Genomic DNA, 16,633 nt, shown 5'->3' on the forward strand with positions numbered 1-16,633 from the left:
CTAGCTATCCTAAAGACACCATGAAAGCCCCTGGGGCAGCACTTTCATGGAGAGTCTAAACTTTGACCCTACAAACCTTCAGAACTCTATCTTTGGCTTTCTACTTTCCTATAGAATCCGTGAGTAGAATAGGGTTACGGGCACAGGGGGAGTAAAAATTTGAGAGTTTCACCCCTGTCTGCTTGCTGCCTTCAGGCTCTGGGCAACCATCTCAAGCAGCATCACGTGGTCCACCCCCTCCAATTGTTCAGTAGACTCTCAGGAGAGAGTCTCAAATCTCCCACATGTTGTTACATCCTGTAAAACAGTCCTCATTGTCATGCTAGAAGCATGCAGTCATGAGTATAGGTACCAGCAAACAGGGCTGCTCCCACAAGACACCGCTGAGTCCTGTTTTGAGGAGCCCTCAAAATCCAAGTACAAAGAAAGAATAAGATGAACAAATCCAAATGCACAAGTCAAGAAAAGTATACTGTCTTTATTGTCTTAAAATTGCATAGTTCTTTGATTGTGCACACTTTTAAATAGGGGACAAGGGAACCCACTTGAAAACTACTTTCTTGCAGGGGATATTTCAAGCTTTTTTACTACGGCAAGAGCAGGGACCAAAATGCTGCTTAAAAAGAACCATGATCAGATGAAAAGGAAGTTGTGGAGTTAGAGGAATTTAGACAAGAGGGAACCACTGAAGGAAGCTGCGATTCCATCGGATAGGACTGATAGGAGGCAAGGGAAGCTGTGGGAAGTTTCCCTGACATTGAGACTGGATTCAGGAGCAGCCGAGAGAGGAAGAGGAAGGAGAAAGGAGTCAAGAGGCAGTGCCTTGTGCTCAAATCTGAGATGAATGCCCCCTGACAGGAGACTGGGTGCACTGGGTAGCCAGGGGCACAGTCTAGGCATGACCCTGCTACAGAAAGCTACATACTAGAAAAATAACTTAAAGCTATACAATTGTCATTATAAATATTTTGTCTTTTAAAACTAACTAGTGCTGGTTAAAAAAGGTTCACAGTTACTCGAAGAGAGCTGTATATTGCACGGTGGTGGAAACGTCCGCTCTGATCCCCATGTGTAAACAACGAGTCCCTTCTCCTCTGGCGACTTCAGGACTTGGAGAAACAGTATCTTCTGTAAGCAAAGCACTTGGGTACAAGGCACGTGGAAGCTGTCAAGCTCTGCTGGGATTTAGGAGATGGAGATGGCGTCACTGGGTCTTGAACCAGATTAAACGTGGTAATGATCTCCTCGCCTTCTTCTCATTCCACAGTTACAGACTTGGCCAGATTTCTGGGGAAGTCAACCTACAATAACAGAAAGCAGCCGCTCAGGATCCTATAGACCTCAGCAACATGCTGTATCGTAAAACCTCGTACCAGAGAACTTGGAAAGGAGACCGTGTTCCTGGTCAGGGGCTCTCCTGAGACTTGCATCCTGGAAGTGGTTCCTTCCTCCAGAAACTTCAACTGTATACTGTTTAGTTGATTCAATAAACACTTATGGTGCACCTGCTATGTTTCAAGCAGTAGCACTAGTAAAAGGACATGATTCAACGCTATTAAAGACAGCCCAAATTGTATTGTGAAATACTTTTCTTAAAAGGATCCGCACTAAACCCATGAGACTTGTTAGTGCAGGGTGGGGGTTGGGAAGGAAATGTAATGGGCTAGCGGATAAAGTAGTTTCAACTTTATTTGCGATGTCTTATTTTGTTTATAATAATGTGTGTGTGTGTGTGTGTGTGTGTTTTAAGAAATATGACAAAATGTTAGCATATGTCACTTCTGAATGACGTACACCATCAGGTGTTTCTTAATTTGTATTTTGTGTTATGTATTTTTTAAAGCTTCTCAAGATAAATTATTATCAAACTTCTATTCCTTTGCACAAAAAATTGTGTTCTTACACTTGCTGGTAAGATCATTAATTAGTTCTTTTCTGGAACATAAGTAGACAAATGATGTTAAGGGTCCCAAAATGTTAACTCATATGCTAGACTGAGGACAAGTCTTAAATGTGGGATGAAAATGTATGTATAAAGATGTTCACTGCAAGTGTTATTTATGCAAATGTTCTGAAAAATTAGAAACACTTCAAATAATAGAAGATTGGCTTAGTAATTGTTAAAATCCATGTTATAAGACTGTGGTGGAATATTATGCAGTGATTAAATGTTGCTTGCAACAAGTTCAAAATGTGAGAAAATACTCACAATATATCAAAAAGGAAGATATAAAATTTCACCTTTGATATAATCTTGAAAAATGTTAAGAAACTCAGATGCACAAGGAAAACTGGAATGAGATACTGAATTTGCTTTAGCACTGCCTGATGATGAGCTTATGGTTTAACGATATGGTCTTTACACATCTTGCAGTTCCCAAGCTTCTTTTCAGAGGGTATAAGTTACTTTAAAAATAGTTATTTTAAAAATGAATGTGGTGTCCTGACCGGTTTGGCTCAGTGGATAGAGCATCGACCTGCGGACTCAAGAGTCCTGGGTTCGATTCCAGTCAAGGGCACATGCCCAGGTTGCGGGCTCTATCCCCAATGGGGGGTGTGCAGGAGGCAGCCAATCAATGATTCTCTCTCATCATTGATGTTTCTATCTCTCTCTCCCTCTCCCTTCCTCTCAGAAATCAATAGAAATATATATATTTATACCTGATAAAGATGCACTGAAACTTTAAGAAAATGTATCAATTGGGAGGGTCTGTGGGAGGAGCTAGGGCTTATGGCAGTTTTGCACTCTTATGTAATTATGAGAACCCTACATGTAAGAACCCTACAGGGAGAACTCTGAGCTTATAATAAAATGATGGTTCTAGCTTCCCTTTCCCTTAATTTCTGTTTCCCCTTACACTCATCCATCTTGGCACACAGGCTAGAGATTGCCATGTCTGCATGCACTGTGTGGCAATCATTTCTTTCCCCCCCAAATAAATCCTTCTTGGTGATGAAACACCTAGTCAATATTATTTTTTTAGTCGACATGCCAAATAAGTATTTAAAAACAAAAAGGAATTCTAGGGTTACATTCTACCCTTGCTGGGTTAGGCAGTTTCCAGACGTACGTCATATCCTCGGAGAACAGCCAGGTGGAAGGAAAGGAGCTGCAGGGGGATCACGCTGAGGATGCCCTGCAGGCAGTCCACTGTGGGGGGCAGCTCGATCATCTTATATGCAAACTTGGAGCTCTCAGTGTCATCCTTGGAGCACAGTATAATCGGTCGACCCTGAAGCAGAGAAAGGTGGTCACAAAATGCAGCTCGTCTCTGAAAGAAGCATCCCTCGCATTACTGTTTCTGAGATCAACATTATTGCAATGAAGACAGTCATCCTTTGTTTTTGCTGGAATTCTGGGTGAGGTGCTATGTATGATTCATGTGAAGGACCAAGTGTTTCTGATGCTTTTTGGTGAGTTTCTTTCCCTCCCCTGGCCCGGTGATGGTCCTCCTGCTTCACTCAGCGCCCATTTCTTGTGGCTTCAATGTGCCTTGCAAGGGCAGAGCACGTCCACTCCTTGCTCTAATGAGGCTCACGGTTGAGTGGTGGGAAACAAAAACAGACAAGAAGCCAATAAGTAACAATGAACTTCAGGAAGGTGCCACAAAGGCAATAAAATAGGGTTGGGGGAGGTTGGTGAAGTCTGGGATGGCCTCTAAAAGGGGACATTGGATTGAGACCTGGATGACGAAAGGCCAGCTCTGAAGGTGTGTGGGAAGAACATGTGGGGCAGAGGGAACAGCCAACGCCAAGGCTCAGAGGCAGGAAGGAGCTGGCATGAGTGGGAAACAGAGGGAAGGGGCTGGATAATGCAGGCTCATGGTCACGATAGTTTTTTGGAAGCCACTAGAAGGTTTTAAGCAACAAGGCATAGCGATTGTGTTCTATAACTTCTGACCACCTTGCTGAGCCAGGAGTGGCAGCAGCTGGCTCAAATGCCTTGTCGGATTTTACCTCCCTGTAAGTTCCTAGGCCTTCCAGGATGAAGGTGTGGGAGTTCCACCCTCCCACCTCTGGACAGCTGCAGTATAACAGACTTTGGCTGATCTTTGTTCCTGGCTCCTGGGAGGGGACCTCTACACTCTTGGGCTTTCCTGAGTGATAGAAGTGTTGGTTTTCCATGGTGGGTTTATGCTGAGTTTATGCTAATGAGGTGACACATGGTGGGCCCAAGGATAGCTTCAGGATGAGGGATGACAGTGCCGGGAAGACAGACCACGTAGTTAGAGAATTGGGGCTTTGAGCCAAGTGATACCAGTCTGAGCTCCTGACCTCCAGGAACAGAAGAGGTGCTGGAAATTGAGTTCAATCACGTGGCCAATGATGCAATCTATTGTGTCTACATAATGAAACCCCAATAAAAACTCTGGGCCCTGGAGCTAGAAGCTCAGGCGGGCTCCCTGGCTGCAGTGCACCCTGCTGTGTGGGAGGGGGAAGCGCCCTGAGGACATGGGAGCTTTGTGTTTTGGGCCCTTGCCCTGAGTCTCTTCCTTTGCTGACTCTGATTTGTATCCTGCATAATAAAACTGTAATAGTTATATAATGTTTTCCTGAGTTTTGTGAGTCATTCTAGGGAATTACTGAACCTGAGCGGCTATCAGGAAATCCTGAAGTGGGGGTAATCTGAGAACCCCTGAACTTGCAGCTGGTGTCTGGAGCGAAGGCAGTCTGGTGAGGACAGTGCCCTCCAGCTGTGAAATATGACCTAACTGCAGGTGGGCAGTGCCAGGACTGCCCTCAGGACTCCCCACCAGGAGTACCTCCTCTGGTCTCTGGGCCTGGGATCCAGCACAGCTCTGGGCGCTCTGGGTCACTGGCCCTCACTAAGGAGCCATTGTGGGCATGGTCAAAAGCTGGCCAGTCCCTTTCTGAATGTGTGCGCCACTCATGAGGGGACTGAGGAGAGACTCTGTGGTCACCCCTGCTCACTGGCAGGACCCAAGCATAGCTGGTGCTGGCTGACGGTGGCTGAGGTGGGCATGTCTGGAAGAGAGAAGGAGCAAGGTGGCCCAGCCCCACGGAGAGCCCTCACCTGGCGAGCCGTGATCTGCTGCAGGGCGTTCTGGCATTTGGCAAAGCAAGGGTCCTTCATGATGACCATGATGATGGGCATCTGCTTGTCGATCAGTGCCAGGGGCCCATGCTTCAGTTCACCAGCCAGGATGCCTTCTGAGTGCATGTAGGTTATCTCTTTAATTTTCTGGGGAGAATGAGGTGGAATCAGTCACACTAGGCAGACATGGGGCTAGAACACATCAACCAGAGGGAGAATCAGCTTGAAGGCAAGGAGTTGAGGCCACAAGGCAGATGGACACATGGAGCAGTTAACAGCACAGAGGGGCAACTGGCAAGGCCAGGTCCGAGGGAGGTGGCCGGCAGCTATCCAGAGCATATACAAAGCCCAGCATGCAGCGTGTGTTCCCAGACCAGCCCCTGGGAACAGTCACCCCCCCTTGGATGGACAAGTCAGTGTCAATCTAGCTTTCCCCAGGCCCCATGCCCTTCCACAGTTAGGGTTTATAATGGTGGAGTTGTATTCTGTCTAGATACGCCTCCATTCAATTATCTGATTAATCATTTCCCCAATCCTAGACCATTAATAAACTGCAAAGGGTTGCTCCAACTATCAAGCAAAATCACACACATTGGGGCTGTTACTGGAATTTTCCTGTGTTTGGGAAGACCCATTCTATTTCGTTACACTAAACCCCTGTCATTGGACCGGTAAGAGTGATAAAGAATACCTTTCTCACCTACTCATTTGGGTCGGGAAACACTGTTGGAAGACTGGCTCCATCCTGAATACCTTGGACATCTGGAGTGCCAGCCCCCCAGGGATCATAGAGGGGTCATTGCCTGGGCCAGCAGCAGCATGAAAGCTCCTTTACCCTCAAAGACTAAGCTGGAGATGCAGCTGAATACGCACCTTTCACCAGCACACTCAGGCACTGCAGCCGAGCCCCCAGATGGTAGAGGCATGGAAGCAGATTGAAAGCACACCCTCCCAGGCCTTGCTGTACTGTGCCCGAGAAGGAGCGTGCCTCACTGCCTTTGGCAAGGGTCAGAGCCTCCAGTGGCAGGTGTGGAAGTTGGAGCACACTGTGGTCAGGCTCCTTATAGCTTGCACACACACCCCGCCCCCCCAATAGCCTCTGAATGTTTCTTGTGAACATATTGGGAATCGCATTGTCTTTAAAATGGGGGGAAGAGGTGGTAGGAAAGAAGCAGCCACTTGCTCCCCTAGGAAGAAGAGGGGAACCAGCTGGTCATAGATGATGCCCTTGTCTGGGTACCAAGTGCTGCTTAGCTGTGACACTGTCTCCCGTTTACCTTGGTTGAACATAAACAGCAAGCAGACAGTGAGTCAAGGGCAAGCACTGGACCCAGGCCCCTGGGCAACAATGCCCACCCTCTCCACAGCCCTGTGTTCATGTCCTGCACCTCGCCCACCCCATCATCTCTCTCTTACACCAGCCAGTATGGATCTTTACTGCCGCGGGAGGCAAAACAGCCAGTCACTGGTTTCAACAGTGCAAGGTCTGTCCGGCTCATTCCCGCCAAGATCTGCAGCTCCTCTTGAAAGTTTGAGGAGTAACAGGGAAACTCTGCAGAGGTCCCACCCCGCAATTCTGGTCTGCCCACACCCTCCCATGCAGGCTGCTTGTAGCAGTGAGGGGAAAGCAAAGTCCATGTGGACCTGAGTTCAAATCTCAGGCTGATCACTTCTGCTGTGTAATTTTCAGCAAGATGAATTTTTTGGAGGCTGTTTCCTCCTGGGTAAAATGTGGACAATAATTGTCCATCTCTCAGAAGATGCTGGTGAGGTATAAATGGGCTAATCTAGATGGAGCCTGGCACAGGCTGACACCTCTGGGGCTCACCAAGGGTGTCCTACACGTTTATCCTGGGAGAATGAAGATTGGGAGCCCCTATCTCTATGTCCCCAGGGCTAGAACACATGGTAGTGAGCTGGTGCTCAATGCAGCTTCACACGGTGGACAGCAGGCCTCAGCGCCCCCTACCCTAGCTCAGTGCCCTGTCCTCCTTCTTGCTGGTTTCTCTGGGGGTCTCCCACGCCTGCCCTCTGCAGGGGTGGTGGTGTCAGGGTTGGGCGGAGGGTGCTCACCAGGGCTCCTTCCAGGCACGTGGCGTAGTTGTAGCCCCGCCCCATGACCAGGAGCGACCTCTGCGTGTAGAGCTCCAGGGCCAGGTCGTGGATCTTCTGGTCCAGTGACAACACTTCCTTGATCAGCTCTATGTCATGCACACAGCAGAGGGGAGAGCCAGTTATACCGATTTTAGAACAAGATTCACAATCATAAAATAGAGTGCGGAAGACATGGTTTAGAAACTCACATCACTTAGTACACTTGGCTTCTTTGCATTCATTAATTAAAAAGGCTTTAAACTTAGAACGTGGTATATAACTTGGATTATGGGCCAGGATTTTGTTGGATGATCCATATCGTGTTCGTACTTTCCTGAGCATATAAGATAAGCAAGGAAGTGTTATTTCTAGCTCCACTTCACTGGTAAGGCAACTGAGGCTCAGAGAGGCTAATTCCCAAGCTGGCCAGTTACGGAGCTGACACTCCAAATCAAGGCCCCTCGTCCGGGCCCCATGTCATGTCTCAAGACAAAGTCAGTGTAAGTTGGATCAATGGTTCTCAAACTTTTTGGTCTCAGAAGTCCTGTAAACACTTAAAAATTATTGCATATTCCTAAGAGCCTTTGTTTTTGTGGGTTATATCTATCAATACTTGGCAGATTAGAAACTGGTAAAATTAAAGGTATTTATTCATTTATATAAAAACAACAAAAAAACATGTATATATATATATGGTTTTCCTCCCTTGTTATATTAAAACATGGTGGTCTAACTTGCATTTCTTTAAATGGGTCTTTTACACATGCATAATTTTGTACCATCATGCATTGGTACAAGTGCTGGGAATGTGGTCAAGCTATCCGTTTTTCCAAAATCTTAAGTACGGTTGAAAGCTGGAAGTTTATCATTGGTAACGAATGCAGTCAGTTTTCTCAGCATGTTGGGCTAACTCTGTTCATTTTCGAGAAAATGCCTGCCACATACCCAAGTCAGCTTGCTACTCCAACAACCACTTGTCTTTGAGATGACCCTCGTGCTTCAGGGCCCAGCAGAAGTACTTAACGCATCCTTCCCATTTGGTTACACAGCACATTAAAAAGCACTGCACTTTAATAAGACTGATGCACTCTCCTGTGTCATCAAGGGTGGCCGTAAGTGAAGCAGGTGCGCGGTGGCTGAGAGCATGGCGCCTCTGCGGGGAGGTGTGCTGAGGTGCCAGGGGTGGCCACCGCTGCCTTTCAAATGTCCACATGGCAGAAGGCATGTCTTATTTATGACTAGAGGCCCGATGCACGTGCAAGAACGGGCCTTCCTTCCCCTGGCTGCCAGCACTGCCTTTGCTCCAGCCAGAGCCGCCTTTCCACCTTCCCATGCTGCCCAGGGGCGCAGAGCTGCCTTCATATGCAAAGTAACCTTCCATCTTTGTTGGGTTAATTTGCATACACTGATTGGCTGGTGGGCGTCGTGAAGGTATGGTCAATTTGCATCTTTCTCTTTTATTAGTGTAGATAAAGAAGGCATCACTGTGAATATAGTTTTGACTGCAAGGGCCTTGCAGACCCCTAGGACCTGTGGACCACATCTTAGGAACTGCGGGCTTAGACATCAGGATAAGATCCTGCTTTTCCAGGGTTATTACCCGCTTAAAGTTAAGAGTGTCTTTCTTGGCAATAAGTTTCCAGCATGTTGTGTTGGGCAGATTAAGATCCCTAGGCTTTGTATGGTCAGATGGTGGCTTTCCCTCATTGCCTTCTCTGGGATTGGCCCCTGGCTCCCAGGGAGGACCCAGGACTGCCCCATCTCTTAAAGGGGCTGCCCAGCCTCGTGGCATCCATGGGGTGAGGTCTTTCCATTTCCTATTCTGAGGCCTGCACAAAGCAAACCTAAGAGGTCTCTTTCCTTCCGTGGCGTGTAAGTGGCTGAGGGAAAAGAGCTGCTGTGCATCCTGGCAGTCTCAGGATGGCCTCGGGGCAAGGCGGCTGGTGCAGAGTATGTGTGAGTACAGTGAATGAGTGAGTGATTGAAACCAAAGAGCTTGCAATTTTGTGTGACAGACACTGTATCTCACCGACAGTGAAAGATGGAACCTAGCAAAAGAGTTTGGTGAGACTGTAAAGGAGCTGTCTGGGACAGGAAGAGACTCGACCATATGCTTTCTCAGGTATTTCCTGCACACCTAGTGTATGCTTGGCACCTGGTATCCAGCAGTGACTGTGACAAGGTTGACTGTGTGCTCACTGAGCTGACATGTTAGTTGGGGAGACAAGCCAGTACATAGGTGAACAGGTAATTTTGGATCACAGCATGTGCTATACAGAAAAGAAACTGGCTGGCCTGGCTGGAGTGGCTCAGCTGGCTGAGCATCGTCCTATATGCACTGAAGAGTTGCCAGTTTGATTCATGGTCGGGGCACATACCTGGGTTGCAGGTTCAATCCTCAGTCAGGGAGCATATGGAAGGCAACAGATCAATGTTTCTCTCTCACATTAATGTTTCTCTCGTCTCTCGTCTCTCTCTCTCTCTCTCTCTCTCTCTCTCTCTCTCTCTCTCTCTCTCTCTCTCCCCTCTCACAGCCCTCTTCCTCTCTCTAAGCATGTCCTCAGGGGAGGATTAAAAAAAAGAAATGAAACCGGCTAACATTTCATAGCGAGCTGGGGCAGGAGAGTGGAATCTCAGGGTGGCCAGGGAGGGTCCCAAGAAGTGACATTTGAGCTGAGACTTGTGATGAGAAGCCATTGGCCGCTTAAAGAGATGGAGGAAGAGGGTTTCTAAAGGAAAGAGAATGCAAAGGCCCTGGGGTGGAAAGAGCTTTTCATTGCTGAGGATCAAAGGTCTGTGAGACCCCCCCCCCGCCCCCGAAAGAGGGGGCTGGAGAAGGGCATTCTATGAGGTCAGAGGGGGCAGGGGCCCAGCATGCAGGGCTCCAGAGATGGGTGAGGAGTGTGGACTTCGCTCTTGGCCCTGTGGGAGGTGCAGCAGGCATGCAGTGGGGAGGAGGGAGTTTGAGGAGAAGGGCGGGTGTGACAGCATCACTAACAGCATCGAGAGGCAGGAAGAAAGTACCAAGAACAGCCCACGGATTTGGAAGTTAAGGGAAGTGTCATTTTGGAACTTACCAGGTAACGACTGCAGGCCACGGATGATCTCGCGCCGTCGATCTTGTAGTGAAACGCGGTCTTCCGACATCATCAGGCCAAACATCACCAGGGAGATGAACTGACTGGTGTAAGCCTGCGGACAAAAACAGCAGTGCTGACCGAGGGGGCGAATGTGCGGTGGCAACCACGTGAGGGGGGCAGATCACGGGGCCCTTCTCGGCCTCCATCCACCCGCCAGCCTAGCCGAGGCCCTCCTGCAGGGCGCACGCGGCTCCTTTACCTTGGTGCTGGCCACACCGACCTCCGGGCCCGCATTGATGTGGACACCGCAGTCAGTCTCTCGAGAGATGGAGCTGCCCACGGTGTTGGTGACGCCCACAGTCAGGGCCCCACGGTCCTTGCAGTAACGCAGTGCCAGGAGGGTGTCCGCCGTCTCGCCTGCCACACAGACCCTCCTTTCAGCTGTGTGTTCACAGGCGCATGGCTCTGCCCCCACCCATTTACTCCCCACTCTGACACAAAAATCAGTGCCCAGACATAGCCCGCTTGCACCCAGAAAGGAAAATGCATGCTCAACAGTTTTGCTAGTTGGTTCTTAGCTCCAAGCTTCCACTGCTATTTATGTGGCAAGCACTTTCTCACCCACTGTCCCACCACCTCTCCTGGCAGTCCTGTGAGGCCATTGTCCTCACTTTCCCCTGGAGGACGAGGGACTCAGCAGAGGACATCAATGCCTGCTCACTCAAGGCCACGAGTCAGCACCAACCTGGGTGGGCCTGGGCCCCAGTGCCCTTTCTATAGCTCTGAGCTGTCTTGTTCAGAATGTGCCCAGATTTAACATTTAAAAAGCAAGAATGCCCCCAAATGGCATTTCTCAAATAAACCTTGTTATAAAGAAAAGCACTTCTTGCAGCCTTGCAGTGTGGACAAGAATTATTTTTACAATAAAACTACTTAAATAGGTTCACACATAAGCCAGCACCAACTCCCTAAGCTTGCAAATCCTAAAGAACGCAAACTAAATTCAGCACGAGCCAGGCCATACAACCAAACGCATTCGATGTCCACGCAACCACTGCTCTTGGCTCTGCCCTTCCTAGCTCTTCCGCAGTGCAGGCTGGTGCCACTGTGCAGTCTGACCCTTTTCTCCTTTTTCTCTCCAACTTGCATCCAGCACTCTGGGGTGCCACCTGGCCCTTCCTCAGTGCCAACGGGGCTCAGGGCTTGGAGGGGAGAGCAGGATGCCTCCATCTTCACCAGCCCTGCTCCCCAGTTTATAATATAGCATTTTTTAACTCAATGGAAAGGGCTAAACAAAATGAAACTTTAAAAACCTTCGGTGAAGATACTCAGGAGCTGTCCCTACATTATTTTCACATTAAATCCACCTCTGTTCTTTGGTGAATGGCTCCCACCAATTCATGAAACATGTTTAGATTTTGATGCGGCCATAAGCCAGCAATGTTGGCAGCTGAAGTCACATGGCAGCACCTGGGTACGTGGTGCTCAGCTGGATGTGGGTGTGTCTGTGTGTTTGTCATTGAAACAGGAGTAGGATTAACATTTCAAAATGGGGCTAACCGGTTTGGCTCAGTGGATAGAGCGTTGGCCTTCGGACTGAAGGGTCCCAGGTTCAATTCTGGTCAAGGGCTTGTACCTTGGTTGTGGGCACATCCCCAGTAGGAGGTGTGCAGGAGGCAGCTGATCCATGTTTCTAACTCTCTATCCCTCTCCCTTACTCTCTGTAAAAAAATCAATAAAATATATTTTTTAAAAAAGATTTCAAAATGGAAGCCCTAATATCTATAGGAACTTTCAATACTGCTTCCATTTTGTGGTTAGTTTCCCCCCCCCCCCCCCCGACCTTTATCCAAAAGAGATACATTCTGAAGTTCTTATGGATGAAATAACACAACGTCTGAGATTGACTTCCAAATAACCTGTGGGTATGGCTGACCCCAGGTCTGCTGAGCTGATCATGGCTACGGCTAGGCAATTCCTCATGGCAATCTCTACTTTGATAAAGGCTAGAAATTTTCCATATTTAAAACGTGTTTTTAAAAATATTTTTATTGATTTCAGAGAGGAAGGGAGATGAAGAGAGAGATAGAAGCATCAATGATGACAGGGAATCATTGATTGAACGCCTCCTGCACACCCCCTACTGGGGACCAAGCCTGCAACCCAGGCATGTGCCCTTGACTGGAATCGAACCTGGAACCCTTCAGTCCACAGGCCGATGCTCTATGCACTGAGCCAAACTGGCCAGGGCTAAAACGTTTTTAAAACCCTCCTTTAGCTCACAGGCACTCCCAGCATATGGCCATGGCTCACCTCTCCAACCGTCTGCCCAGCCCGACTGTAGCAAATATCCAGCTTAGTGTTGGGATGGTACCCGGCGGGGTTTGCTGAGTTAGCCCTACCCTGAATCAGTGTCTCTCCATGCTTCCCCTGCTGGCGTGCGGGAGGCGGGGGCAACTGCCCAGCAACCACACAGCCTTTGAACCGGCAGAATTTTGAAGAACTTTCTCAATTAAACCCAGCACACATTTATGGCGACCTGATGGGTGGTCCCATAAGCCTTGGACTTGAAATACCAGGAGGAGGAAGAAGCCCTGGCTGCACGGTCCTCCCCATAAAATGGGATGGTCACCGAAGGTGCTGAGGGTGCAATGAGCAGATGCATGAGAGGCCGCAGTGGCTGGTGCATGAGAACTTCGGTGGGTTATGAGGGGACAGAGCCTAGGTGAGCTAACACAGCCTGGATCCCTTACCTGACTGGCTTATGAAGAAGCAAACATCATCCCTGAACACGGGCGTGTTCCTGTCCAGAAAATCACTAGCAAGTTCAACCATCACAGGGAGTTCGGTAAGTTCCTCCAAAACTTGTCGAGTCTGAAGCCAATGAGAATGGGGACTCAAGTCAGTCACGATACTACAGGTACACCAGCAGCTGGGCTCCTAGAGAAACTTGTGACATGGAGCCTTCGTATCTGGTGGGGAGGGACCTTTAGGCACAGGGCAGAACCGCAGGAGAAAGGACGGTGCCCGCTCTCACACTGGCTCACAGGAGCCAAATCTGGATGGCCGGACGCCTGGCAGCATGTAGGATGCCTCTTGTCCTAGGCCGCCACTACCTCCCTGGCCATCGAGGCCCACGCATGGCACTTACAGCCACAGCGGCATGGTAGCTGGTTCCACAGCCAATCACGATGAGCCGTCGGCACCGTCGGATCTCCTTCAAGTGGGCCTTCAGGCCGCCCAGGAGCACTGTAGGGCACACGCGGGTGTCAGCCTGAGCCCTCACACAGGGGCTGCGCAGGGCCTGGGGCAAGGTCCAGGGATTGATTACCTGTGCTGGTCTCAAAGTTCACCCGCCCTCTCATAGTATTGAAAACGGATTCCGGCTGTTCGAAGATCTCCTTCTGCATGAACGCACTGAAGTTACCTGCTCGATGAACAGCAACAAGACAGGTCCCTTTCGTTTAGTTTTATTTCCAGGCTTAACTTTTCATCAAGACAAAGTTGTTATGCAGTTAGTCAGCATGACACAGGTAAAGACCCCTGCAGGCTAGTCTCCAGGTGTTGTTCGCCTGATGCTCATGGTGACAAGTGAGAGGGAAGCAGGAATCCGACCTCAGTTTACACACCTGGCCCTCTCACAAGGGAAGAAGGGATGAGAGTAACAAATTTGGGCTGGTCTTATGGGGTCACACTCCTCTTTGTGAGGCCAGAAGAAAGTAAAAGCTCACCTACCTAGGGAAGTACAAATTAAGCCAGGCCCAAAGAAACAGACCACTTTCTTTTAAACAAATAGCCTCCTAGCTTCTGGATTAAAGAAAAACCTTTCCAGTCACACATGCATTTTCAGGGCTCTGATTTGAATGGGGTTGGACGAGGTCAAAGTGACCATGTGGCTGCAGTATGTTAGGGCCCAGACAGGTGCTGTGTTGATGATTGCAGGTGTCTAGACAGGGTGGGGATGTTCTCGGGGATGCACAGACATGCCATTGCAGTGTCCCTGCCTGCCACCTTCAGCAGAGGACTTGTACAAAAAGCCATGATGCAAATAAGACAGGGGAGGAGCGTGGGCCACTGCCGACATGGGGTCAGGGGGCTCTCTGAGGGGCTGACATTTCCGAGGACATGATCAAAAGAACTATCCTGTGAGAGGAACAGTAAGTGCAATCACCTCCCCACAGTGGCCAAGCCCAGGGCCTGTCTGAGTAACAGGGCGGCCAAGGGTGAGCAGGGCATCGTGGGAAGGGCTAGAGTGAGGTGGGGCCAGACTGCATGTGTGTGAGGGGGGCACATTTTATTTTCAGAATAGTAGGAAGCCACTGGAGGGTGTTAAGCAGCAGGATAAAGGTTCTGATGTTCTTAAAAGTTTACCCAGGCTGCCCTGTGGAGAAGAGGGTGCAGGGAGACAGATGTGGGTGCAGGAAGAGAGGCTCTCCTCAAAAGGAGAAAGGGGTCCATAGTTTCCCCGTTACCGCAGGTCTTCTGCCCAGAGAAGAAATGGTGCTGGGGCACAGACATGTGTCCCAGAGGCAGTGAAGGGAGGCAGTGTATGGTCGGTCAGACTGAACAGGGGGACCTGGCACTGGATATACTCAGAGGCTCCCTCACAGGAGCCAGGGCAGGCTCCCCACATCCTGAGATCACCTGAGCCCCTTCACGGAGGCCCCACTGTGGCGCCCACCGGGCAGAGCAGAGAGGCTCAGGAGCGTCCCCAGGGAGCACCTGCCCCCGAGGCTGCTGCCCCCACTCTCAGAGGACACCTGCCTTTCATGATCTGCTGCAATTCCATCTGCAAGGTCTGGATGGCTCGAGATGGGTCATCACTGGCCGAACGCTTGACCCGGTGAATGGAGAGTTTCCCATCAGCCGCTGCGGCGATGTCATCGTCCTCGAGGAAGATGACCCGGTTGGTGTGTTCTATGATAGCGCTGGGGCAAGGCAAACACGGGCATCACAGGGGGGACTGTGCTCGACGGCCATCATGCCTGGCCTCCCCAGCTGAGTCCACATCAGGGCACTGAATGGCATTTTAGGAGGGAAGGGGCATCACACATTGGTTTATTGCCCAAGAAGGCCACCAAGAACTGAAATCTGACAACACCCCTGCCCCTGCTGGCTGGGAGAAAACAGCTCATGTGGGAAGTGAATAAGAAATGGTGGTGCAGCCTGTCATTCTTGATTACACAGTCCCAGGAAGGGAAGAAGACGAGGCTCGGCTACCTGGCATCGGAAGCGAAGAAGAATTCCACAGCTTTGTTGCCCACGGCATGCAGGCAGGTCGAGCTGTCCAGCCTCTGTACCCTCGGTTTACGGATGTTCTTCACGTTCTCAATGTTGCCTAGTGAATGCAGAGAGTATCGCACATCCTGTTAAACTCTTTGGTTTGAATAACATGCAGCATAGAGTCCGTTTCCACTTGAATATGTGTGGGAGAAATGTGCAATTTTTAGCTTTGGCTGTGTCAGCCAAATAGTGTGAAAGATCCCCAAATAGCAAGAGCATTTAAGCTGCCACAAAAAGAACATGCCAAATCACTGCTGGAACCCGGGCAGGCTGCCTGCATGTATCAGAGCAGCATGCCATCCCCTGGGCTTGGGTATAATGGTGTAAAGTGTCCAGAGTAAAAAAGCTTTTGGAAAAACAGAACCTAGGCTCAGTTGCCTGAGAACCTTCTGGATCTGGTGCCACGTGTGGGCCACCCAGACATGGTGAGAGCACCATGCCTCCGGGGGCAGGGCTGCCGGGCTGCAGCAGCACTGTCGGTCCTCCTGAAGGGACTTACATGTCATGTAAAGGACGGGGACCTGTTCTGTGGAGAGCTTGTATTCGCTCCGCACTCCGATGAGCAGGGGGCTGCCTCTCCTGCAGGGATGAGAGGGGGTCAGGTTAGCCATCACCTTGACACCTGGGATGGGGCTGGATGTCCTCTGAGCACCAAGGACAGTCCCCACATCTCGCCTGTCCCCTGTGGCAAAGGGTCCCACACGGTGGACGCCGGGCCACAGGAAGATGCTCCAAGGCTCGGGGCAGAGCCCAGTAGGCCAGCGTGAGAACCCCAGCTTGCTTCTGTGGTGCCACCCACCTGCCCAGTGAGACCCCACATGGTGCTGGCGTCAGAAGCCAAGTCCCTGTTAGGCCCCGACAGCAGCAAAGGTCTCCACCTGCCTCTGCTCCCCATCTGTCTCTAAAGAGGGAGCCCAGGATCTGCACAAAGACTCTTTCATCTAGCTGAGGTGTCCTCCAGCCTCGGGGAGCTTCCGACTGGCTTTGGGTCCACTCAACTTTGTGGGCCACTTAAAGCGCTTTCTAGGGCAGTTTTGTTTCTGCCTAAGGAACACCTCAGTGAAGTTTGGAATCTCCATCCTGCGCAAGGCAGACTCCTCACAAAGGGGACGGTGATGGG

The 16,633-nt window shown here is 50.0% G+C and overlaps 1 protein-coding gene across 1 annotated transcript in view; it reads right to left on the reverse strand.

Annotated features, from left to right (window-relative positions):
* Positions 1-454: 454 nt before the first annotated feature.
* GFPT2 (glutamine-fructose-6-phosphate transaminase 2) overlaps positions 455-16,633 on the reverse strand; it is a 43,810-nt gene continuing 27,631 nt past the window's right edge. The window contains exons 8-19 of the mRNA XM_080673444.1: positions 16,013-16,092; positions 15,451-15,568; positions 14,995-15,158; positions 13,562-13,657; positions 13,382-13,479; positions 12,984-13,104; positions 10,490-10,647; positions 10,228-10,342; positions 7,130-7,257; positions 5,036-5,203; positions 3,072-3,233; positions 455-1,301 (exon numbers count right to left, since the gene is read on the reverse strand). Coding sequence (XP_080529570.1) covers positions 1,257-1,301; positions 3,072-3,233; positions 5,036-5,203; positions 7,130-7,257; positions 10,228-10,342; positions 10,490-10,647; positions 12,984-13,104; positions 13,382-13,479; positions 13,562-13,657; positions 14,995-15,158; positions 15,451-15,568; positions 16,013-16,092 — 1,453 coding nt within the window. The 3' untranslated portion in view covers positions 455-1,256. The remainder of the gene's footprint in view (positions 1,302-3,071; positions 3,234-5,035; positions 5,204-7,129; positions 7,258-10,227; positions 10,343-10,489; positions 10,648-12,983; positions 13,105-13,381; positions 13,480-13,561; positions 13,658-14,994; positions 15,159-15,450; positions 15,569-16,012; positions 16,093-16,633) is intronic.

This window comes from Plecotus auritus (genome assembly GCF_963455305.1).
Source record: "Plecotus auritus genome assembly, chromosome: 6".
Lineage (NCBI taxonomy): Eukaryota > Metazoa > Chordata > Mammalia > Chiroptera > Vespertilionidae > Plecotus > Plecotus auritus.